The following is a 25,386-nucleotide window of genomic DNA, read 5'->3' as shown; positions in this document are numbered from 1 at the left end:
TGTGCTGCTGCATTCAGGGCTGAATGGGTTTTTTGTTTTGTTTTTGTTTTTTCCATTTCTTCAGAGAGAATGTAAGATCTTCCCTGCACTGACAGCTAAGAGACAACTAAAGTAAGACCTGGTGCTGGTGTGAGGAGGCTTATTAAAGAGCGGACACAGGGACTGCACCCTACCGCAGATCACCAAGCTGTCGGGGGCTTGCGTTCACAGTGGAGTGATGGTGTCTTTATTTTTAGCCTGGGCATTTGGGTAGCTTTCCAAATCATTCTCACTTTTCTCTGTATCCCTTTCCTCTAATTTCTGGACGTGATCAGCTTTGGAGGAACACAATTTCTGTATTATCTGTCCCACTGGGCCTTCTGCAGAGGGATCTGCAAAATAGATGCTGCAGAAATTAGCATATTAGGGCCAGCTCAAATTTGTGCGTCGTCGTTATACTATGGAAGATGTGTCAGAAACTCTACTGCAGAGCGGGTGGCTTGACAGGCTGGCCTGGGCTCTTGGCTCAAGCAGTCCTTGCCTCAGCCTTCTGAGGAGCTGGGATATAGACTGTCCCATCTTCTGTCTTGTCTTGTCTGTGTGCCTGCCTGCCTACCTATCTTATTTGTCTGTCTGTCTATCCATCCATCTATCTATAAAAAGAAGCTTTTCCGTTCCTTCCTTCTCCTGGTCAGTTGCGTGCAACACTCAATCTGTCCCTGGCAGGTTTGTCCTGGGAAATCAGGGCTCCTAGATGATACGCTGAGTCTGCAGAGGAGGGGAAGTCCCTGACAGCCTCCTCCACTGCAGAAGAAAAAACTCCGCAACAGCCTAATGTTGGATATCTGATGTAGTTCTTGGTGGGTTTTATTCCTTCCAACTGAGTATTTACAGATTGTTTGTTAGCTTGTTACTTTAAGACTCAATCTTACTGTGCACTCTGCTTTCATGCTTTCTTGGCCTCCCAAGTGCTGGGCTACAGGCATGCCTCTCCACGCCCAGTTATTTCCCTCTAGATTTAATGCTGGAGAGGCTCAGGCGCTGCACTCGGTGGCTCTCTGGGTTGCAGCCTTAATCATTCTCTAGACTCAGCACCGGACAGGAGCTCTCCTGGTTTGGACTTTTGGGGCAGTTATGATCTCAAATTGATTTCTTTACCATGTAGCCCTTTATGATACAGCAGAAAACTCTTGATATTTTTTTAAAGGTTGATTATCATCGCTAACTCTACCTAAAATCCAACTTTTTTTTTAAAGATTTTATTTATTATGTATACAGTGTTTGAAGGCCAGAAGAGGGCACAGATCTCATTATAGATGGTTGTGAGCCACCATGTGGTTGCTGGGAATTGAACTCAGGACCTTTGGAAGAGCAGCAGAACAGTCAGTCCTCTTAACCTCTGAGCCATCTCTCCAGCCCTCTTGATATTTTTTTACCTCATTAGCATTCTGAAAAAAGCAGCTGTGTGCATGTACAAAAGAACATATTTAATATAAGCAAATTACTGCTGATAATGAATGCATGGCATTACATAACGGAGCTGCCAGTCAAAAGGTGTTCCAGGAGTCTCCAGTGGCCTCTTTATGTTTCTCTGAAGAACTGTCAGTTGAACCCTGGCCTTATGCAGAGCCCTGTGTGGGGCCTGAAGGTGGCCCGTGCCAGCTGTGAGGCAAGCAGACATGCGCCTCCCTTACAGTTGTTTCCATCCTGGCTTATGCAGAGGCTCCCCTGCAGCACTCAGATCTTTTCTGAAGCACCATGCAAGACTTACACCATTAGATATGGTGTCTCTTCTGCTCTTTCTGGACGTTTTAGTGTGAAGGGGCCTTCCTTCTTTCTGAACTTTGCAAAAGAAAATAGAATTGTGTCTTTTTTTTCTTTACACTGTTGCTAGTGAAGCCCCTGTTCTTTTATGGCAGTGGTTCTCAACCTTCCTAACGCTGCAGCCCTCTAATACAGTTCCTTATGTTGTGCTGACCCCCAACAGAAAGTTATTTTCACTGCTACCTTTTAGCTAATTTTGCTTCTGTTATGAATCATAATGTAAATACTTTTAGAGATATATATGGAGAGTTTGACAAAGGGGTCATGACCCACAGAATGATAACTGCTGTTCTGTGGAATCCATAAGGACTTAAAACAACCTCAGACTATCTATGCTAGTGTTCCATTGATGACTGAAAACAGCTGGGGAAGCCCAGTATGGATGGTGCATGCCATTAATCCCAGCACTCGGGAGACAGGCAGGCAGATTGCTGTGAGTTCTAGGCCAGCCTGGTCTACAAAGTGAGTCTAGGACAACCAAAGCTACACAGAGAAACCTTGTCTTGGGGGGGGGGGGGGAACAGCTGGGGACAGCTCCAGTGCCATCCTGTCGTAATACAAACTGAGCTTGGAAAAAAAAATACAGTCAGGCTGGGAAGACACTGTACAGCTCACATTGGTGACATCATGGCCTTTCCTTTTGCCTCCTCCTAGTAGGGAATACAAAGGTCACATTAGGGCTACATGTTTGAGTCCCTTCCATTGAGGCAACTGAATGGATGAAATGAAGTGACTTTGCTGCATTCAGATGTCTTTCTTTTTTGCCTGTTTTCTCCTCCCTCTTTGTCTTTCTTAAACCTGCACTTATGGAGGTCAAAGGGTAAATTTTTGTTTGTTTGTTTGTTTGTTTGTTGAGACAGGGTTTCTCTGTGTAGCCTTGACTGTCCTGGAACTCGCTCTGTAAACCAGGCTAGCCTCAAACTCACAGCGATCCGCCTGCCCCTGCCCCCCAAGTGCTGGGATTAAAGGTGTGCGCCACCACTGCCCGGCTCAAAGCATAAATTTTAAGAGTTGGCCCTGCCAATATGTGGGACCTGGAGATTGAATTCATGTTGTCAGACTTCGCCAACTCTTGAGCTATTAGCCCACCAACCTTAGGTATCTTTTTTAGCTGTATGGAGTTTTCTTTGGAAATTTGTTTGTTTTTGTTTGGGGGCAGGAAGTTAAGAGAGGTTTTTTGTGTTTGTGTAGCCTTGGATGTCCTGGAAGTCACTCTGTAGAATGGACTAGCCTCCAAACTCAGAGATCCACTTACTTCTGCCTCCCAAGGTGTGTGCCACTGTGGCAGACTTGCTTTTGTTTTTGAGGCAAGGTCTCATTCTATAGCTCAATCTGAATTCACCTTATGATCTTTTTGCCTCAGCCCTTGGGTGCTAACATTACTCGTGTACCTCCACTACATCTAGCAGGTGTGTGGGTTTTTTCTGCCATGAAAAACTACAGGTATTGGCTGGAGAGACAGCTCAATGGTTAAGAGAACTGTCTGCTCTTCCAGAGGTCCTGAGTTCAATTCCAGAAACCACATGGTGCCTCACACCTACCTATAATGTGATCTGGTGCTCTCTTCTGGCCTGCAGGTGTACATGCAGACAGACGACTATTTATATAATAAATATTGGAGGAAAAAAAAAAGAATAATTGGAAAAAAAAACTACAGGCAGATTATCAAGTTCCCCTTTCATTAAGTTCTCAAAGTTCTTAATGCTGTACAGTCCTGTCCTTCCCCAATGGGGGAGAATTCATTCAAGAGACCATACGCCCTGAGCTCAGGTAAAACTGAGATGCTCCCACTCAGCTGCCTACAAGCTGTTCCCTGAGCAGGTTACACAGCACCCTTGAACCTCTGTAACGTAGCCCACTGGTAGGGATGAATAAAAAAGTACCTGCATTTTCCCCATTTTCACATGTGTGTCAGGGTATGTGGATTGTGTGGTGTCCAAAATCATCTGGGATTGCTCTTCACCTTACTCATCAGATTCAGAGCTTAACAGTATGGCTGAGTCTTGCTCGGCAGCTTGGTCTGGAGATTCCACTTTCTAACTGGAATTATAGGCAGGCTGCCATACCTACCCTCATTTACGTGAGTTCTGAGCACTCAGGGCTTCATGCTTAATTGCTAAGCACTTTGACCACCAGCTATCTCCCTGGCCTTGTAAACCTCTAATTTTAGTAGAGGCGCCAATAAATGATTACTTCTTATTAAATGTCAGAGCAGTTCCCAGAAGTTGCTGCTATGCAGGTGTTGTGGCCCATGGAGAGAGAGAGAGAGAGAGAGAGAGAGAGAGAGAGAGAGAGAGAGAGAGAGAGAGATAGAAAGAGAGATAGATAGATAGATTTTTTTTCCTTTTGAGACAGTTTTAGTAGCTCAGGCTGACCTTAAACTCATTGATCCTTCTTCTAGAGTTCTAAGCATGTGCTGCCATGCCCTGCTTATTAGCTGCTTGATTTTGTTTTTTGTTTTTTGGGTCTTTTGTTTTTGTTTTTGTTTTTGTTTTTGTTTTGGAGACAGGGTTTCTTTGTGTAGCCTTGGCTGTCCTATACTCACTCTTGTAGGCCAGGCTGGCCTTGAACTCACAGAGTTCCGCCTGCCTCTGCCTCCCGTGTGCTGGGATCACAGGCATGCCATACCATGTGGTTGCTTTTTTAAACTTTATTTTGGGTTCTGGGGGCGGAGGGGAGATGAGAGACGGGGGAGGGAAGGAGAATGAATGAATGAATGTTGAGATCCGGTCAGTTTTAACGAGTTAGTTCTTTCTGTCCTCTATAGCTCTCTGGTCAATTTTTCATGGCAAAGTGCTTTTCCCTGCTAGCCGTCTCACAGTGTCTCCCCCACTTCGTCTGTTGGTCAAGAGCGAAGTGGGCGCTAGATGAGTGCGGAGGCTTCAGTGCGCCCTCTGACCTCCTGACTGCAACAGTGCTTGTACTATTGAGGTTTACACTGGGTAATATCTTGAGAGGTGCTATATTTAAAAAAACAAAAACAAAAAACCCTGGTCAGACAGACTTGAGAAATACTGCAGTCACAATGTGCCAAACTCAGCCTTCTAGAGATAACTGTAGATTTTTAGAAACTTGATGGAAGTTGTGGAAAGGAGAAACTCCCACCCCTGCCTTGCTGCTCTAAGCTTCATTTATTTAGGGGGTGGGCGGTGGCTCAGCAGTTAAGAGCATCAGCTGCTCTTCCAGAAGACCCAGGTTTAATTCTCAGCACCACATGGTGACTCACAGCTGCCTGTAACTCCTGCACAGGCATCAGGGGCACACGTGCACAGGTGTGTGTGCAGGCAGAACACTAGTACACATAAATAACAATTCAAAGCTATTTATTTTATCGGCAAGAGTATACCCAAGTGAGTGTGTGTATGTGCACCGTATGTGTGCAGTGTCCTTGGAGGCCAGAAGAGTGTGTTTGGATCCCCTGGAACTGGAGCTAGAGGTGGTGTGAGCCTCCATGTGGGTGCTGGGAGCCGAATCTGGGGTCCTCCAAGAGTGTTGTAAACTCCTGAACCATCTCTCCAGTCCCTCTACTCCTCCCCCCATTTCTTAAGCTTTGCATTTCTCGAGGTCATTTGCATACATGAGGTGAAGGTGGAACCCCATGAGCTTCGGTGAGCTGAGCCCTGCAGCTGAGTGGGTATTTAGAGCATGCTGAACAGAGTGAACAAGGGGCCTGCTATGACTGACTGTCACGGGCTTCTTATTTCTAGGTACGGTTTAGTCTGTAGTCACCCTATAACTGTCTGCTTACTAACAGCCATAATGTCTGTATGGTCAGTACAGTCATAGATAATGAAAATGAAAAAGCCAGATGCCCTCAGGCTCCTATTCTGTGGGAGAGATTCCTAGAAGGAAACTTTTTGGGTCAAAAAATATGGACAATCAAAACACTGATCGATTTCCCCCAGTTACCCTCCAAAATAAGACCCACCATGATCTAACAGTTCACTTGCCTGGAAAAAGAGATAAACTGCTATCTTGCCCTGCTGGGTGTGTTCTGAATCCCTCTCTTGCTCCCCATGTACACCCTCACGGCAGTGGAATAGAACACAGACCCACCCTCTTCTCTGTCTTACAGCTCCGGCCACAGATAGAGGACCAAAATGACTGACTCAAAATACTTCACAACCACCAAGAAAGGTACTGTATGCCTCACCACGGACCTGAGCTATGTCCCCAGGTCTCCTGTTCCCTGCTGTGTTGGGACCACGGGGAGGGTGAAGGTCTGGAAGCACCTTTAGGAATGGTGATCCAGAAACTGTTCACAGCTGATGATTAAGAATCTAAGCATTTGTTCTAGAGCCCAGGAAAGAACATTGGCACCAAGCATGGGGAAAAGGCCTCAAAGAGTTAAATCCACCCCCTCCCCAGGGAAAGCATGCACCCTGTCAGCAGCTCTGCTGTGAGAGGAGGCTGGGCCTTATCTCTGGGTATTATTCTTCTTGTTGTAGCAAATGTTTTTATCCTGTTATTCATTATCGTAAACATTTCCCCTCACTTGCATGACTCAGTATTAAGCCAGTTAAGTTGAGGCATTGAAGTTTACCAAGCTGGGATAATGTCTTTTGAGACTCTGTTCTTTTCTGCTTTTAAAAAAACAGTGGAAGTTGTGGCTGGCAGGTGTGCTTTAACCTCTCTGGCCAGCCCTTCCTTTCCCTCTCCCTTCCAGTGCCTGCTGACAAGATGCGCGCGCGCGCGCACACACACACACACACACACACACACACACATGGATTTTTTTGCTGCATGTCTTTGCCTGTTGCCTAGAAAGGCCAAAGAGAGTGTTGGATCCTTGGAACAAGAATTACAGAGTTGTAAGCCACCATGTGGTTACTGAAAGTCAAAGCCCAGACCTCTGGTAGTGTTTTTAACCAAAAAGCCATCTCTTCAGCTCTTTTTATGATCATGTTAAAAACAAAAACCAAAAAACCTCATTTTCAATAAGTTCTTAATCTTCTTGTTTCACCGAGTCAGATCCCAAAGCCTGTTCATCAGCAAGCATTTTATTTATTGGCCCAGCAGATGCTTAATTAGGTAAGACAGTTTTGCCAGGTGTGTAAGGTTTCAGCTTTGGGAAGAAAAGGCAGAAAGATCAAGGGTTAAAGGCCATGCTTAGATATATAGCAAGACCAAGCTGAACCTGCTTAGCATGAAAACCTGTCATGGGTCCCCTTGACTGTGAAAGACAGATTGAAAGACTATAAGTAGAGATACCTAGATTCAAATCTAAATCTGACATCCTGGGTTGTTTTTGTTTGTTTGCTTGTTTGTTGGGTGTTTGGTTTTTCAAGACAGGGTTTCTCTGTGTAGCCCTGGCTGTCCTGGAAGTCACTCTGTAGACCAGGCTGGCCTTGAACTTAGAGATTGCCTGCCTCTGCCTCTCAAGTGCTGGGGTTAAAGGCATGTGCCACCACTGCCAGGCTCCTGGATCATTTTATAAGTGAGGGAAGATCCCAGGCAGATTGTAATAAAAGACTGAGGGAGTTAGGGAGAGCAAGATCACAGCTCTGCTGAGATGCAGCAACAGCACCAGAGTCTGGGGTGTGGTCTTGGGGGTAGAGGGAATGGGTTTCCTTGTATGTGATTCAGGACCAGAACTTACTGGCTGCGTTGGGGCCTGTTGGAGGAAGGAGACATCTCAGAAGCAGTCTACCCTGAGCTCACCTCACCAGCCTTCGTGGGGCCTCCATCCATCAGCTGGCCATATGCTTTGAGTAAAGCAGTGCCATCTCTGTGGAGGTCAGGGCCATTGCCTGCTGGATCCAGGTGCCTTGTGGAGGAGGAATATGAGTTCCTTCATAAACTTGAACCACAGGGTCTAAAGACTATTCCTGGTGCCATTAAGCAGTGTCCTTAATTGACTCTGCTCAGACTTTGCTAGGTCATTATTCTTTTTTGTTTTGTTTTGTTTGTTTGGTTTTTGGTTTTTCGTGACAGGGTTTCTCTGTGTAGCCCTGGTTATCCTTGGTTATTTTGTAGAGCAGGCTGGCCTCAAACTCACAGGGATTCCCCCTGCTTCTGCCTCCCCAATTGCTGGGATTACAGGAATGCACCACCACCTGTAGATGGCTTTAGGTCATTGTTCTTAGCCAACCGTGTTTACTTTCTTTTTATGATCATGATTTAAAAAAACAAAAACAAAAACAAAAGACCCTCATTTTCTTTTTTCTCAATATGAATCTTAGAACTTTTTCTTCACTTTGCCACACATAACAGTCCCAACTCACTCCACCTAAAGTGACTTGAAAAAGAACATAAGACTGGGATTCTTTGTGTGGCTAATTAATATCAGGTCAGCAGCTGTCCTCCATGCAGAACAGAGTGCCAGGCACTGAGATGGACATTTCACAGCCAAGAGCAAGTGAGAGAATTCATTGCCTAGTCTGGAGAGAGGAACAGGCAAGAAAATGGGGTCAGAGAGGCAAGCAGTGTCTATGGCAGGGCCAAACAAGCAGTGTCCATGGCAGGGCCAAACAAGCAGTGTCCATGCAGGACCAAAGAAGCAGTGTCCGTGGCAGGGCCAAACAAGCAGAGGGGTTTAGTTAGAGCATAGGCTTTGGAGGGAGCAGACCTGGTTTTCAATCTTAGCCTGTCTCATCTGTTATGGAGCAGCCTCCATTGCTCATCTGTAAGATGGAGAAAAGCAGGTTGTTGTGAGAAAGGCTCAGGAATCGTCGTCCACCACCTAATCTGTTGGCATGTCCTGTCTCCATGGGATGGAGGTGGGGCAACCACAAACCCTCAGTTCCTTTTTCTGCATCATCAAGTTCTTGCAAACAATTTATTACATGCTTCAGCCCTTGTAGAACAGCTGAATTCCCGTCCCCAGGCTGAGGAAGTGAAACCCTGAGCAAGCTGTTTGAGCCTAGAGTTCTGGGAAAACAGGAAAAGCCTGCGTGTGAGATCAGCCAACTCCCCCACCCTCCAGTGCCCTGGTTCCATTCAGCCTTGAGGAATCAGGGCAGATGAGAAGGCTGAGGAGAGCTTGCTGTCTTCTACATTTTTATCAGTCAAGCTGACCTGGCCTTCAAGACCTTGGCTCCTAATTCTTCAGTCCAACATGGCCTCCAGGCTTCTCTCATCTTAATTCTTCTCCTCACTATCACCTGATCTACCTGAATCAAGGGCCTAAAGCTGTTCTCTGCCTCCACCTACTTCTCTGGGAACTTGGTGCAAAAAATCATCTGACCAGGGCTGGAGAGATGGCTCAGAGCTCAAGAGTACTGACTGCTCTTCCCGAGGTCCTGAGTTCAATTCCTAGTGACCACATGGTGGCTCACAACCATCTGTAATGTTATCTGATGCCCTCTTCTGGCCTGCAGGTGTACATGCAGATAGAGCACTCAAATACATAAAGTAATTAAATCTTTTTTTTTTTTTTAAGTTTAAAAAAGTCATCTTACCAGGGTGAGGATGGATTGCTCATGCCTGTCTCCTTTCTTTAGGGGAGATCTTTGAGCTGAAAGCAGAGCTTAACAGTGACAAGAAGGAGAAGAAGAAGGAAGCAGTAAAGAAAGTGATTGCATCAATGACTGTGGGCAAAGATGTCAGGTATGCAGGAGTAAGCTTGTGACAGCCAGGTGCTGACTAACATGAGGCTCGGGTCCAGTTTGGCTCTTCTTACATATTCCCTCGTCTGGCTCTTTTGACAAACTTCATTTCCAAACACAGGATTCTGTTTGCACATGGATGACAAGCTAAAATGTTAATGGCTCAGGCACTAAGTGAGTGAAGCAGACTGGGTTGAAAGTGCAGCAGGCATTTGAGAGGGTGTGGCATAAACCCTCTCAGAAGCTCCAGAGGATTGCTTCCCTTAAGGAGAATGAACCCTATACAGCTGGGCATTTTGGTTTGGTTGTTTTTGTTGTTTGTTTTGTTTTTTGAAGAACACTCAGCACCTGGTCTAGGCTGTCTTCATGTTGTATATAGCTGTGTTTAACTGCCTGTTGGATTGACACATCTCCAGGTGATGATAGATTTCATGACAACTCCAAATGTGTATTGGCTAGTCTGCAGAACACCTTCAGATACATTTTCTCATGGGTTCTATACACTTCCCGTTGTATGCAATGATTTTTTTGCCTGTCAAATAAATGAGACAAAGAATAAAGAAAATTACTCCCTAACAGTCACATGGCTAATGCACAACTAGAAATTGAGTCTGGACCTTCCAGAATCCAGACTCTGTCCTCTCTCTGTCAGACTACCTTGCACATACCACAAAGGTTCAGCTGCTCCCTGGTTGTATTTTGCAGAACAATCCCACTGTCCAGGCTTCCACACAGATTGCCTACCCTATTGCTAACCTTAGCAAGGGCCTCCTATAGCCAGTGTAGGAGGGTCCTTAGCAGAGACCTTGTTAGGACAGATTATAAAAGGCACCTGGGTTATGAGGTGCCTCAGTGGGTAAAGGTGTCTGCCACCAAGCCTGATGACCTGTGTGCAACCCTCAAGGTCCACATGGTTGTCCTCCAACCTCCACATGTGTTCTGTGGCACACATGAGGCCTGGTGCCATGTACACACACACACACACACACACACACACACACACACACTTAATAAACTATGATGTTAAGACATGTTAAAAGGATTGGCCATTGTAAGTCTCATACTTTCTAGGAAGAAAAAATGTTCTCCTTCAGCTCCTAACAGAGGAAACACCCTGGTTCTTCCTCCTCAAAAGAGCTTGCTTTGCTGACGAAGCCTGAGCGCCATTCAGGGTTAGCTCTTCACCCCTGCCTTCCCCACAGTGATGTGTTCTTGCTGTGCGTCCATCTTTGCAGGTGACTTTGTCCACTGCAGCTCTGAGGCAAGCTGTCCTGCTGGGTTCCCACTTCATGCTCTATGCTACCTTGTTCTTGGCAATAAAAGTCTAGGAATCAAGACAGAGGGTGATGGTTCAAATTCCAGAAAACTGATCTTTGTATTCCACATTTCAAGGCCTGTAACTGGGATCATTCTGGTACTATGTTGGGAAGAGTCTTTTTTTTTTTTTTTTTTTTGGTTTTTGGTTTTTCGAGACAAGGTTTCTCTGTGTAGCCTTGACTGCCCTGGACTCACTTTGTAGTCTAGGCTGGCCTCGAACTCACAGCGATCAGCCTGCCTCTGCCTCCCAAGTGCTAGGATTAAAGGCGTGCGCCACCATGCCCGGCTGTTGGGAAGAGTCTTAACCAGGTACAGCAAAGGTCATAGATCTGGCTTCTCATGTTGTTTGTCATTTTGGGGTGGAGAGCAGTGAGTTGGAGACAGAGTTTCTCTGTGTAACCCTGGCTGTTCTGGAATTCATTCAGTAGGCCAGGCTGACCTCAAACTCAGAGATCCACCTGCCTCAACCTCCTGAGTGCTGGGATTAAAAGTGTGAGCCACCACTGCCTGGATGTTTGACATTTCCTAACCTCAGAGTTATCTGAAAAGGGAACGCTCCCTGGCTCCTGAGATGAAGCATGTCCAGCCCTTAGCACCAAGCCCGGCACAGAGCAAATGCCCGTATACCTTACTGGTTCTTAGTGGTTGCCAAACCTGTCCCTCCAGCCCTGCTTCCCTGAGGTGCTGTAGAAGCAGCAGCCCAATATAAGGGACCACATGAAGTGCTATGCAAGGGAAAAGAGTGATAACTCAGGGAAGACCAGATGCTTTAGGAATGCTGTCTCTTTAAGTATCACAAGGGCCTGGAGAAGTGGGGCACTGGGAATTGAACCCTGGGCTTTGTATATGCTAGGTAAGTGTTCTACCACTCAGTCCAGGCCCCAGCCTCAAAGCCATTTCTGTTGTACCATCTTTACAAATGAGAAACTCAAACTTTTCCCTACTTCTCACTGTCATCCCTTCCCTCCCCTCCCCTGCAATTAGCTGCCTGAAAAGCCTGCTTTTCTGTCTTGAGCCTCTAACTGATGCTGCATTGGTTTTGCAGTGCTCTCTTCCCTGATGTGGTGAACTGCATGCAGACAGATAACCTGGAGCTGAAGAAGCTGGTGTACCTGTACTTGATGAACTACGCCAAGAGTCAGCCTGACATGGCCATCATGGCCGTCAACACCTTTGTGAAGGTGAGTAGAGAGCCAGTGGAAGTGGGAATGGGGGCAAGGGCTGCCCTTTGTCTCTTGTCCTTGTGTCTTTGGAGTGCTGGGCACTCTGGCTTGGCTCAGTGCTTGGCACTCAGGCTCATTTGCAGACCCTGCAGACATCTTGTGCCTGGGCAGGCTGAGGGCCTGTTCCTCCAGCAGAGGGCTCCCTCCCTCTCCAGAACCGTAGAGCTAAAAACTGTGCTTCATTCATTCCCTGTGAGGTGGCACCAGGCCTACTGGCTTCTCACTCCCCTGGGCTGGGCAGTCATCCCTGTGTCTAGTTTCCAGGGCAGATTTCAGCGAACACTGGAGAGCAGCTCTGTTCCCTTTCCATGTGACTTCTCCCTGTATTTCTTGTCACCACATGAGGAGCAAAGCATGAACTTGGACACTGATTCCTATCCAGTTGATGCTCATATACAGGAATTTTAGAGGTTTCTGTGGCTGTATGTGCCTGTAATGCCAGCACTTGGGAGGCCAAGGAAGGAGGATTGCTATGAGTTCTAGACCAACTGAGGCTACATAAAGATTTCCAGGCCAGTCTGAGCAACATGGCAAGACCTATCTAAAAACGAAAAGTATGAGGACTGTGCTACTAGGAGCACACAGGTGTGTAAGGACTGTGCTACTAGGAGCACACAGGTGTGTGAGGACTGTGCTACTAGGAGCACACAGGTGTGTGAGGACTGTGCTACTAGGAGCACCCAGGTGTGTGAGGACTGTGCTACTAGGAGCACACAGGTGTGTGAGGACTGTGCTACTAGGAGCACCCAGGTGTGTGAGGACTGTGCTACTAGGAGCACACAGGTGTGTGAGGACTGTGCTACTAGGAGCACACAGGTGTGTGAGGACTGTGCTACTAGGAGCACACAGGTGTGTGAGGACTGTGCTACTAGGAGCACCCAGGTGTGTGAGGACTGTGCTACTAGGAGCACACAGGTGTGTGAGGATTGTGCTACTAGGAGCACACAGGTGTGTAAGGACTGTGCTACTAGGAGCACACAGGTGTGTGAGGACTGTGCTACTAGGAGCACACAGGTGTGTAAGGACTGTGCTACTAGGAGCACATAGGTTTGTTTCGCTGCTCTGCTCTGACCAGGTGAGCACAGAATGGTCTCACAACCTCGGCGTCCTTGGTAGTGAAACAGGGCCTCAGGAACCAGCAGAGAAAGTGTGTAGAGCCAGCCCCTCACATAGAATCTGCCAAGTGCTGGCCTCCATCCTGTGGCATCTGCTTTGAGTATTGTTGGCTGTGGTCAGTGCGGATCCCACAGCAGCTGCCTGATGTTGCTCAGATCTGGAGGCCAGGAAGAATAGGAAGCCACAGATGACTCAGCCTACCCCTCCCCCTGCCCAATGACTGGTTCCCTTCAGGACTGTGAGGACCCCAACCCCCTCATCCGGGCCCTGGCTGTGAGGACTATGGGCTGTATCCGAGTTGACAAGATCACAGAGTACTTGTGTGAACCACTCCGGAAGTGCCTGAAGGATGAAGATCCATATGTGCGCAAGACAGCTGCTGTGTGTGTGGCTAAGCTCCATGACATCAACGCCCAGCTGGTCGAAGACCAGGGTTTCCTGGACACACTCAAAGACCTCATCTCTGACTCTAACCCTATGGTAAGTTGCTGTCATCATTGTCATGCCTCCACAGACTGCTGGATTGCTTGAGAGGACGACCCAGGGTGACCCTCCACCTGGCTCGCCCCCTTCTTAGAAGTTAGCATCTTACTGAGTGTCTAGGTGTGCCTCTTCCTTGCAGTGGTTCGCAGGGAACTAGGCCTGTTTTCCTTTGGCCCTCTCAGCCTAGCTCCCTGACTTCAGGAAAGCCTGACCTGGCAAGCAGTGACCGTAGTCGCTGCTAGTGTCCTTCCCTCTCCAGTCGCTGTCATGTCAGCTCCTAACCAAGACCACCCATAAGTCCCGAGCATGGAGTCCTTGTTCTTGTAGGGTGGAAGCAGTAAGCAGTGTCACCTTACAGTACTGCAGTGTGGAAGACAGGCCACCAGCATATATTAGGTGGGAACCCCAGCTCCCGCAGCATTGTGATGACAGGAGTTTTCAGTGAAGTTTGCCAGGGTTTGTAATCCCAGCGATCAGGAGACTGAGGCAGAAGGATTGAGAGTTAAAGGCCAGCCTGTGCTACATAACACATATTTCCTAAAACTCGAAAAATATGTAAGAAAAGATGAGATATATCAAACACTGGGCCCAACTCCCGCTCCATATCCACAGAAACCCTGACTCTCATAGAGTAGACTGACAACTAGAACCTGGTTCATAGAGGGAAGTCGGAGACAGTGTAGATTGTACATAAAAGGAGCTGACCTGGTGGAAACGCCTCTACCGCCTACCTGTGCACTCCAGCAGCCTTGGAGGGATCTGCAGACGCAGCTGACCATCGCTGCCATGAGCACTCTAGCCAAAAGAGGGAGGTTGGATTGGTAGCAGGCATTGCTTTCCGTTGTTAGGGGCCTGGAGCTTTCTTTCCAATGGCAGGCGTGCGTACTTTAGTTCTGCTTCACAGAGGAGTCAGTGGGATGAGTGTTTGTCATGGGTCAGACCTTCTTGCGGCTCTAGAACCTTCCAATAGGGACATATTCCTTACAGAATGTCCCATCATGATCTGCTAGTGTCATTATCCCCCGTGCTTCCTGACTTGAACAGTACCTCCAGCCTCAACCCCTTCCACCCTCTCAACCAGGTGGTAGCAAATGCAGTGGCTGCCCTCTCAGAGATCGCGGAGTCTCACCCCAGTAGCAACCTGCTTGACTTGAACCCACAGTCCATCAACAAGCTGCTGACAGCCCTCAATGAATGCACTGAGTGGGGCCAGATCTTCATTCTGGACTGTCTGGCCAACTACATGCCCAAGGATGATCGTGAGGCCCAGAGGTGAGCAGAGAAACCCCTTGCTTACCAGCCTAGCTGGATGTGGTCCTCACAGGGCTCTCTGAATGGGCCTCTTGCCAAGACCTTTCTTCCCAGCATCAGACACACTTTAAGGGAGCCAGCCAGCTACTCCAGAGCCATGCTGTCAGTCACCCTGTCAGTTGTATGGCTTCAGGCAGTGAGCTTCCTGCTGTGAACATAGATGGGGCCTGGCCAGGAACTGACAGGAATCCATCTGCGCTGAATCAAGAGCTTTATAACTTCAGAACCACTAAATTCTCTAGGTAACTGGCCTCTGCTGAGGTGTTCCTTCCTTCAGGGTTAGGTAATCTTCAAAGCAGCTCTGTGAAATGTGTCCTGTCACCACCAACCATCTTACAGACAAGGAGGCTGGATTAGAGTGGTGGAAAGGATTCTGTGGTTCACCCAGCTGGATCTGTCCTGACCAGCATGAATGAAGGCTTTGGCAGTAGGGAAAGGGAAAGAGCTGGCACGTGGCCAAGCTCTGTATTCATTCTTTTCACTTAAGACTCCAACAAGTTTGTGAAGTAGATGTCATTACATCAACTCTTACATGAGGAAACTGAGGCTAACAGTGTCTTGGGCCCACTGGAATCAGTGGGCAGCAGACAAGGCCTTCCTCCTATAAAAGACATGCTGTTTTAGCTGGAGATACAAGCTCAGTTGGTAGAGTGATTGCTACATACAGGAATTCCTGTGTTCTAACACGGCATAAACCAGGCATAGTGGTGTGCACTTGAAAGGTGGGGGCAAGCTCAGAAGTATTAGAATCAGTGGTAGAACACTATCTCACATATATGAGGCCCTAGGGTCAGTGCTAGTACTAGAAGAAAAAGAAAGGATGGGGTGGGGAGAACCTTTGACTTGAGCCGTTCATGGGCTACATAGCAAGTTTGAGGCCCATCTGGGTTACATCTGTCTCAAGAAAAGAAGGCATGCTGTTTTGATAAGTGAAAACAGGACTTTGTCCTTGTCTCTCTCTCTCTGCTCTACCGGAATTGCTGAACCCCAGCATCTGTGAGAGGGTCACTCCGAGGCTCTCCCATGCCAACTCTGCTGTGGTGCTGTCTGCTGTGAAGGTGCTGATGAAGTTCATGGAGATGCTGTCCAAGGACCTGGACTACTATGGCACGCTGCTCAAGAAGCTGGCGCCTCCCCTGGTCACACTGCTGTCCGCAGAGCCAGAGCTGCAGTATGTGGCTCTGCGCAACATCAACCTCATCGTGCAGAAAAGGTACAGAGACCACCACATACTTTTGCCACATGCTAGAGATAGGAATCCTCAAGGAACACTCATCTGTCACCATGCAGGAACCTTAACGAGTGTTGGGGTTCTCAACCAGAGTACCTTTCCCTCAGGGGACACTTGACAATGTCTGGAGACATATTTGGTTCTCACAACTAGAGATTGCTACTGGCATCCAGTGGACAGAGAGACCATGGACACTGCTCAGTATCCTACAGTGATGTACAGTCCCTCACAACAAGAAACTACCTGGCCCAGGTCAGGCTATGAAGCCTTGACTCAGCCTTAGAGAGAGCTGATAAGTAAAGGCAAGCATGGTGCTGCTGCACCCTGACATCGGGCGCCTCAGAGCCTGTAGCGTCCTTCAAGGTTGTCTGAAATTTTTGTATGTATGCAGTTTGCTTGGGGACAAAGTCCATAGGTCTCATCGAAATCCGTGAATTTGGAGACCTTAGAGATGGTGAGAGATCATGGACTTGGCATAACCACAAGGCCTAGGGGGAGAAGTAGAACAGAATGCTGGACAGCCTGCTTCCTGCCTCCTGAGGGGTGACTCGGGCAAGTCACTGCTCATAAGGAAGGGGTCCGGTGCCAGATGGGTAAGTGCTCATAAGCTTAAGCATCACTGGGTCTGAAGTGCCCCTGGAAGGACCTTGTCTTTCCACTATGACAGCTCTGAATGAGGACACATTGCAGCTGGGGTGGAACCGCCCTCCTAAATTCTCCTCCCAGCCGTAGGCCAAATAGATCTCTCTGTAGTCAGGCTTGGCAGTGGCAGCTCATTCCTGCTGTTTGCTGCCAAGAAGCAGGACCACAGTGAACAGGGAACCTAGTGGCCATGCCCTAAGAGGGTGGCATACCCTCGTTGTCACAGCATCTGTCTGGTTCTTGATATTTCTTAGAGGGCCAGAGATACTTATTAAGCTGAGATATTTGTTAAGATTTGGAAGGTAAACATGAGTAAAGTGTTCCAAGTCTCTAAGCAATGCGATGAAAGTTAGGCCTTGCTGTTGCAGTGTGGGACTCTATATACCAGTGCCCATGGGTCACTGCATTTATTAGAATACAGGAACTAGGTCAGCATGAAGGGATCTCTGTGCTATATTTAACATGATAATCTCTTAAGAAGATGTCTATGTCACCCAGGCACAGCCAGGTGCCAGCCTGACATATGCTTGGGCAGCCTTTGTCAAGTGTTGATTGTAGAGGACATCCTTGTGCTGCCTCCTCCACAAAGCACCACGAAAGCCCCTCGCTCAGCCAGGCTCTCCCAGTGTGTCTCACAGCACAGACTCTTGGCCCCCATCACAGAGCTCCATCCCTGGCTGTAACTTTGTTTTAGAAGTATTAATTTCGGGGCTGGAGAGATGGTTCAGTGGTTAAGAGCACTGTTCTTCCAAAGGACCCAGGTTCAATTCCCAGCACCCACATGGCAGCTCACAACTCTCTGTAAGTCCAGTTCCAGGGGACCTGACACCCTCATACAGACAAACATGCTGCCAAAACACCAATGTAAAGTAAAATAAAATAAATGAATAAAAATAAAGTTTTAAAAAAGTATTTATTTCTGTCCTGGACATAGAAGTGGACTCAGGATGGTGCCTCTTATCTTGCTGTCAGCCATGTAGTGTGTGGCAGATGCAAGCTTTGTAATCTCTGAATTTCCTCGTCTTAGAAAGATGTGTCCCGTAGTACCATGTGAGGGGAGGAAGTAACAGGGGACGGTTCCTATGGGCAGGTGCCTTCATAAAGCAGGCATTGATCGTGCTAGATGTTTCCTCTGCCACATTTGACCTAAGATGCCAGAGTCCGTGTTTGCATCCACAAGATGAGCCCTATGCTCAGAGACCGGCTAGCGTTCCCCAGTTGTCTGTCGCTGTGCTCCTACCTAAGACTTGCTAGAGTGACCTCCAGCTGGGTCATCAAGAAGAATGTGGAAGAATCTGGGGACATCTTCTTCATGGGCTCTCCCTCTATTGGAGGTCACAAGAGAGCAGCAGCAGGTGTGGAATGTTTCTGTCGAGGAGCCTGAGAGAGACAGGCACCTCAGGAATTCATTAGGGGCACACTCCAGTATTTCAGGACTCCAGAAGGAAAGCAGGATTTGGGCATAAACCATATTGTTTACAAGAGCGTAGGCATAGTCAGCCATTTTTATCACTGAATGAGCAGGGTGAGTGTTCCCTAAGCTCTGAGTCCATACACAGCAGGTCCTTCACAGTTCATTCTCATCTGATGGGTTAGGTCATGCATCACAGGCTGAGGTCATCCGTCGGGATTAAAACCCTGGCCTGCTGCCTGCTGTGCTTGTGAACCCCTCCCAGCAAGTCGCTGTATACAGTCACACAGCCTCAGTGGTCCCTCTGCCTCCCTAGAAGTGGTGCTTCACCTAAAGCCAGGAATTCTCCAGCAGGCGTGCTGTGGCTTCCTCGTGGGCCTGTGATTCCGTTTTGTTGTTTGGCTTCCCGCCCGCAGGCCAGAGATCCTGAAGCACGAGATGAAGGTGTTCTTTGTGAAGTACAACGACCCCATCTACGTGAAGCTAGAGAAGCTGGACATCATGATCCGCCTGGCCTCCCAGGCCAACATCGCCCAGGCAAGCAGCGTGCTGGTGTCAGAGACCTTCCCCGTAGCTGTGTCTCTAGGTCAGCTGGGCACGCTCAGGGTTGACGTTTTAACTCACAGAGAGTCCAGCCTGGGGGGCAGAGTTCTATAAGCAAGCAAAAACAACTAATATTTTATTACTGAAGAATGCTCTCAGGCTGGGCACACAGATGCACCCTGAAGTCCCAGATACTCGGTTGGCTCAAGTAGGAGAATCACTTATCCTGAGATCAAGACTATCCTGGGCAACATAATTAGACTCCCTCCACAGACTCGAGACCTCTTCTCCTTATTGTAACCTGTCATATATTCACTAAAAAGTGGTAGTGGGTACCTAGGGATATCTCTCAGTTGCTGAAGCACTTACTAGGGGCAGTCATGCCCAAAGTGATGGCCAAAACCTATATTTAAAAAGCTGAGTGGGGCACGGTGGTGCACACCTTTGATCCCAGCACTTGGGAGGCAGAGGCAGGTGGATCGCTGTGAGTTTGAGCCAGCCTGGTCTACAATGCAAGTCCAGGACAGCCAAGGCTACACAGAGAAATCCTGTCTTGAAAAAAACAAAAAAATTAAAATTAAAAAAAATAAAAATAAAAAGCCGAGTGTGGGAGCTGAAGAGATGGCTCTGTCGTGAAGAGGACCTGCTACTCTTTCAAAGGACATAGGTTTAGCTTTCCACACCTATGTCAGGCAGTTCACAGTAGCCTGTAATTCCAGCTTCAGGGTACCTGACGCCTTCTCTGTCCTTTGGGGCGGACACACACACACACACACACACACACACACACACACACACACAGAGAGAAATAAAAATAAATCTTAAAAAAAAGAAACTGAGTTTGTTAGTGTGCGTTTGTAATTCCAACACTGGAGAGGTGGGGACAGGCAGATCCCTGGGGCTGGCTAGGCAACCAACCTAGCTTCATTGGCAAGCTCCAGGCCAGTGAGAGATTGTCTCAAAACACCAAAAATGGATTGATCCTGAGAAATAACACCCAAAGCTGTCCTCTGCCTTCCATGAGCATGTGCACAGATGTCTAGAGCCACTGCCCTTGCCCCTCAAAAGCAGTAGTTGAGGCTGAGAACGTTGTCAGAATTGGTGGTTAAAGTATCTACTTAGCACACACTCAGGGCCCCAGGTTCAATCCCCACCGCCACACACACAGGACAAGGTACTTGCATGAGTGGCTGTCTGTGTCAAGCAAGGATTGTTGCCTTGCTACCCAGTCACCCTCCGCCTTCCCTTTGAGGAAGCTGACGGTCCTCTGCTGTGCCATGCTGAGCAGACAGCAGAGCCCGTCCCTTTTGGAGTTTGTGCATTCCTGTTACCCACGAGTTCTAATGAGTTGTTCCATCATATCCGTCCAACCCATTTTCTCTTTGGACCACAGGTATTGGCGGAACTGAAAGAGTATGCTACAGAAGTAGATGTGGATTTTGTACGGAAGGCCGTGCGTGCCATTGGCCGCTGTGCCATCAAGGTGGAGGTGAGTAGGTTCTGGGATCCCACTCTTAGCCAGGGAAGAGAAGGTTGTGTTAAAAAAAAAAAAAAGCGAGTCTGATCCCAGCAGTTGTTCATGCTCCAGGAAGTCCAAGGGTCACCTTTGAACTTTGGGTGCCTATTGGAAACTGTGTGCCCACACTGCTTCTTCTTCCCACATAGCAATCTGCAGAGCGCTGTGTGAGCACGTTGCTCGATCTCATCCAGACCAAGGTTAACTATGTGGTCCAGGAAGCCATTGTGGTCATTAAGGACATCTTCCGCAAGTACCCCAACAAGTAGGTGCCCACCCCTCCTGGTAAGAGGGCCGCCCAGCTTCCCCTTCCTCTTTTCCTTTTCATTTCACAGATAGCTCTCTCAGAAGAAACTTTTTTTCTTTTACCCAAGCTGGCCCTCCGTGCCAAAATAAGAACAACTATACCTCTTTGTGGGGCAGTGGTGGCACTCGCCTTTAATCCCAGCATTTGGGAGGCAGAGGCAGGTAGATCTCTGTGAGTTCAAGGACAGCCAAGGATACATAGAGAAACCCTGTCTGCAAAAACCAAAAACCAAAACCAAACAACAATCACACACACACACACACACACACACACATACACACACACACACCATCTTCTGTCTTCACCACCTCTCCAGGTCTAGGAAGCTGCATATCTGCCTTGGCCCCTAGCCCTCCAACACACACAGCCAAACCTGACTGGTGCTCACGTGCTGCCTTAACCCTGCTCCCTAGGTATGAGAGTGTGATAGCTACACTGTGTGAGAACCTGGACTCTCTGGATGAGCCTGAGGCCCGAGCTGCTATGATCTGGATAGTGGGCGAGTATGCTGAGCGGATTGACAATGCAGATGAGCTGCTGGAGAGCTTCCTCGAGGGTTTCCATGACGAGAGCACCCAGGTGAGCCTTCAAGTGGACAGACCCATTACTGACTGCCGGGCTACGTCTGCTGCCTCCCCTCCTCATACTGCATTGCTGGTGTGAACAGACATTAATTGACAGGCTCTGTGTGGCCTTTTTTTTCTCCCCCACAGCAGTGCCTCAGAGGACACAGGAGAGCCCGTGGTGTGTGTCCTCTGATAAGAAGTTTCTGGCTTTGTTTCAGTTTCATATTTATCTTTGTAGTACATTGACATGGTTCAGAATAGCAGCGCCATTCTCCCTGCCTCCCTGGCTATGGCTCTCGGGTTACTAGCGTGCTTGGCGATACAGAGGTTGTGGGAGCGAGTGTACCAACAGAGAATCGTGCACACATGCATGTTCATTTGCTGCCATTCTTACTGGCCTTGGCATTTGTGTTTCATAACCACCACATAGCACTTCCAGAGGAGATACAAAGTTAGATCTTGTGACGTCTAGAGACATTTTTATCATTTAGTCAACATGTAACCTTTATCATTGATTCATTAACATTAAACTCAGTAGCCAACAACACTGTGACTTAAAATTTATCTAGCATACATATTTCTCCATGGAGAACATTGCAGCCTTCTACCTACCACACCATATTTAGGGACACTTTCAAATGAGGGAAGCAATACATTTTTAAAGGAGAGCTGAAACAAAGGTAGATTCAGCCTTGCCTTGTCCAGCCCTGTCTTGGATGTATACATCAGGTGATCTAAGTTTCCATTGATCATACAAGCCCCATGTGAATATTGACTTTCGGGGGCAACAAGAAGCAGATTTACAGGCATGGAAGTAGGGTGTGGCAGTGTGCGTATGTAATCCCAGTATTTGTGAGGTGGAGTTGCTCAGATATTTGTGGTCATCCTTGGCTATTTAGAGAGTTTGAGTCCAGCCTGGACTACATGAGACCTTGTCAGTAAAAACAAGGCTAGTGAGCAGCCGGACACATGTCTGTAATCCCAGCACTCTGAGAGGCAGAGACAGGTTGATCTCTGAGAATTCAAGGCCAGCCTGGTCTACAAAATGAATCCAGGACAACCAAGTCTACACAGAGAAACCCCGTCTCAGAAAAACAAAAACATAAAACCCCCAAGGCTGGTGAGACGGCTCAGTGGGTAAAGGCATCTGCCACCAATGTGACAACTTGAGTTCAGTCATAGGGACCCATGTGCTAATAGGAGAGAACCAACTCCTGCAACTCCTCCAGCCTCCATGCATCTCATGGGGTGCACACCCACACTCATGAAAAGATAATAAACACTTGTAATAAAAATCAAAACCAAGCCTTTACAAGTATGGGAACTTAAATGCTATAGCAGTCCACAATCCAACTTCAGATTGCCTAGAGCCTTGTCTTCTCCCCTTAACATACATCTGGAAGGCATGACATCACTAATCTATGCTTCCTTTAAGGCCATTGGACATTTGTGTGTCTAGTCTGTGTGAACATGTTGCTGTGACTAGACAGCATGGGGTGAACTGTGACTATTTGGGGATGAATCCTTAAACGGATAGCTTGGAGAGAAGAGACTGTACACTTGAGATCTGGGTGGCTCTTGCCTAACTTCATTTGGTAGAGAGGTTGTCCTGGTTTGACCTCCCCATCTTAGATGGTCCTGTTTCTGTACTTGATTGAGCATCTCAGAAGGTAATGGCTACTGTAGTTTTGTCTGCATCTTCTCATTGGTGTTCCTGCCCACTGCGGGCAGTGTAGCCTAGTGAGTCCAAGCATGGATGGACAATGGAATCAGAAAGCCCAGAGCCCATACCCCTCACCCTTGCTTAATGATTTTATACTCATCTTAACATATGTCTGTTCCCACAGCTGACGTGTCTAAGCAGCACACTCCCACTCCGGCATTGTGGTCTTGTGGTCTTGGAGCTGTCTCTGTCACCCTAAATGGCACTGCCTTGGTCACAGTCCCACAAGTGGAGGCTACAATGGGGCAACAGTTTAGGCTCTGTCCTTATAGTTTAACAACTCCCACAGAAAGAGAACTTGACCTCAGCAGTCCAACAAAAGTCCCAAAGTCTGTCTGTGTTACCAAGACTGATCGGCCAGCTGTTCATTCTGGTCTGTAGGGATGAAAGCGGCACAACGGCAGTTCTCTGAAGGGAAGCCAGCAGAGTGGGTGCTAAGTGAGCAAAAACAGCACATGTCCGTGGCAGAAGCCTAGCACTGATTCTACTGCCACTCACCCTCCCACTGCCGCCTGCCTCCCTGAAGCTTCACTTTTAACATCAGCCCCTCACTGTGGCTCCCAAGAAGCCTGTGTGGTTTCTGCCCCTGTGACCAAGTCCTCCTTAGGGTTACTTCAGAGTATTTCCTTGGGCTGTAAAGTGCCAAGTATTTGAATAAATCTTGTAGCCTCTTCCTCCACAGGAATAAACCTGCTAAAGAGTCAGGGGTTAGGGAAGTCGAAGGAAAAGCTGAGTCAGGAATCTATAAGGAAGAAGTTTAAAACTCAGGCTTTCTGTGTTTCTTAAGTTTACCAAACCCTTGCAGGGTGTGGCAGTATACACGTTTAATCCCAGCACAGCTACGCAAAGGGTTGTTTCCATTTGTTGTCTGTTTGACTCTTGCCGCTAACCTTATGAGTTATGCCTATTTTACAGATGAGGAACCCAAGTCAGATCACCTTAATGACTGTTAGGAAGTGTAGAGTCAGATGAGGTGTGGTCTTACTCTAGCTCCAGACAAGCGCTGCAGGTTGTCAGCAAAGCTCAAGACACCAGCTCTCACCTGAAGCAGGTTATGCTTTTTTTCTTTTTTGTTTTTTCGATTTATTTACATTTATGTATATTAGTGTTTTGCCAGCATGTATGTCTATGTGAGAGTGTCAAATCTTGGGGTTACAGGCAGTTGTGAGCTGTCGTGTGGGTTCTGGGATTTGAAACTCGGGCCTCTGGAAGAGCAGTCTGCCTTTGACAGCTGAGCCATCTCTCTATAGACCCTCTTTTTGGTTTTTTTGTTTTGTTTTGGTTTTTTGTTTTGTTTTGAAGAGTGCTTTTTGCAACAGGGTTTCCATACATCTTATGCTGGCCTCCAACTTGCTAGGTAGATGAGAATGCCCTTGAGTTTCTGGCTCCACTTCTACTCCCCAGGAGAGGGTTGCAGGTATGAACCACACTCTCCACACACCCCCCCCTTGGGCCACATGTCTTCTTCACTGATTAAAGGTGAATGGCTGGAGGCCACTGTGCAAGTCACATGTTGGGTTTACTCCTGCCTTGGAAATAGACAGCTGCTGTTCCTCTTCCAGTGACCCATATATAAGCAGATGTCAAGGAGCTGTGGATGACTTGTTTCCAGGAGAAATGACCTCTTCTTTGTTTTGTTTTCTGGGTTGTTGTTGGTCTTGGGGAGGGGGGGGCTGGCCTCAAACTCCTGGTGATCCACCTGCCTTTGCCTCCCAGAGTGATGGGAACATAGGCATGTGCCACTGAGCCCAGCTTGTTTTCTTTTTTTTTAAGTGGAGTGTGGGAGGGTGCTTTATAGCATTTGGAGATGAAAAACAACTTTGGGAATTAGTTCTCTCTTTGTACCATGTGACTCCGAGGGACTGAACTCAGGTCATCTGCCTTAGCAGCAGGCACCTTTACCCACTTAGCCGTCTCAGTGGCCCATCCTCCATTCCCACTCCTATTATCAGACTCTGCTGCAAGCTAGGAAGATAAAGCCATGCATTTCAGCGCCTGCCTTCCTGCTGAAATTGGCCAGAAGCTGCCTACCAGCACTGCTGCTGCAGAGCTGCCTGGGCCATTGCTTCCACCTTCACCAATAGACCTGCCCCAGGCTGACAAAAAGGGAACAAGATCACGGCTTAGGAAGGACCATGTGCTGGGCGGTGGTGGCACATGCTTTTAATCCCAGCACTTGGGAGGCAGAGGCAGGTGGATCACTGGGAGTTTGAGGCCAGCCTGGTCCACAAAGTGAGTCCAGGTCAGCCAAGGCTACACAGAGAAACCCTGTCTGGTTTGTTTGTTTGTTTTAAGGTTTTTTGAGACAGGGTTTCTCTGTGTAGCAGTCTTGGCTGTCCTAGACTCGCTTTTGTAGCCCAGGCTAGCCTTGAACTCACAGCGATCCACCTGCCTCTGCCTCCTGAGTGCTGAGATTGAAGGCGTGGGCTACCACACCCAGAGAGAAACCTTATCTGAAAAAATAAAACCTGGGCTACAGAGTATGATCCTGCCTCAGAAGCAAAACAAGTAAATAATACAGTGGATTTAAAAAAAAAAAAAAAAAGGTCAGCACTCAACAGATCCCTAAGGTCTGGACTCTTGGCACACAGAACCTCGGGGAAGGAATTCAACAGCTGACTGACTCAGCATGTAGTTTGAGGCACAT

General features: G+C 47.8%; 1 protein-coding gene across 3 annotated transcripts in view; it reads left to right on the top strand.

Moving 5' to 3' along the window:
- AP1B1 (adaptor related protein complex 1 subunit beta 1) overlaps positions 1-25,386 on the top strand; it is a 58,994-nt gene that overhangs the window by 19,780 nt on the left and 13,828 nt on the right. For all 3 annotated transcript variants that reach the window (XM_084798691.1, XM_084798689.1, XM_084798690.1), the window contains exons 2-11: positions 5,879-5,940; positions 9,246-9,351; positions 11,713-11,848; positions 13,241-13,486; positions 14,571-14,761; positions 15,792-16,013; positions 18,501-18,621; positions 20,021-20,116; positions 20,293-20,408; positions 20,864-21,029. In XM_084798691.1, the coding sequence (XP_084654817.1) occupies positions 5,904-5,940; positions 9,246-9,351; positions 11,713-11,848; positions 13,241-13,486; positions 14,571-14,761; positions 15,792-16,013; positions 18,501-18,621; positions 20,021-20,116; positions 20,293-20,408; positions 20,864-21,029 (1,437 nt within the window). In that variant the 5' untranslated portion in view covers positions 5,879-5,903. The remainder of the gene's footprint in view (positions 1-5,878; positions 5,941-9,245; positions 9,352-11,712; positions 11,849-13,240; positions 13,487-14,570; positions 14,762-15,791; positions 16,014-18,500; positions 18,622-20,020; positions 20,117-20,292; positions 20,409-20,863; positions 21,030-25,386) is intronic.

The sequence above is a fragment of the Acomys minous genome, assembly GCF_964271855.1.
Source record: "Acomys minous genome assembly, chromosome: 10".
NCBI lineage: Eukaryota > Metazoa > Chordata > Mammalia > Rodentia > Muridae > Acomys > Acomys minous.
Note: the sequence above shows the minus strand (reverse complement) of the source record. Positions and strands in the feature narration are given on the sequence as shown.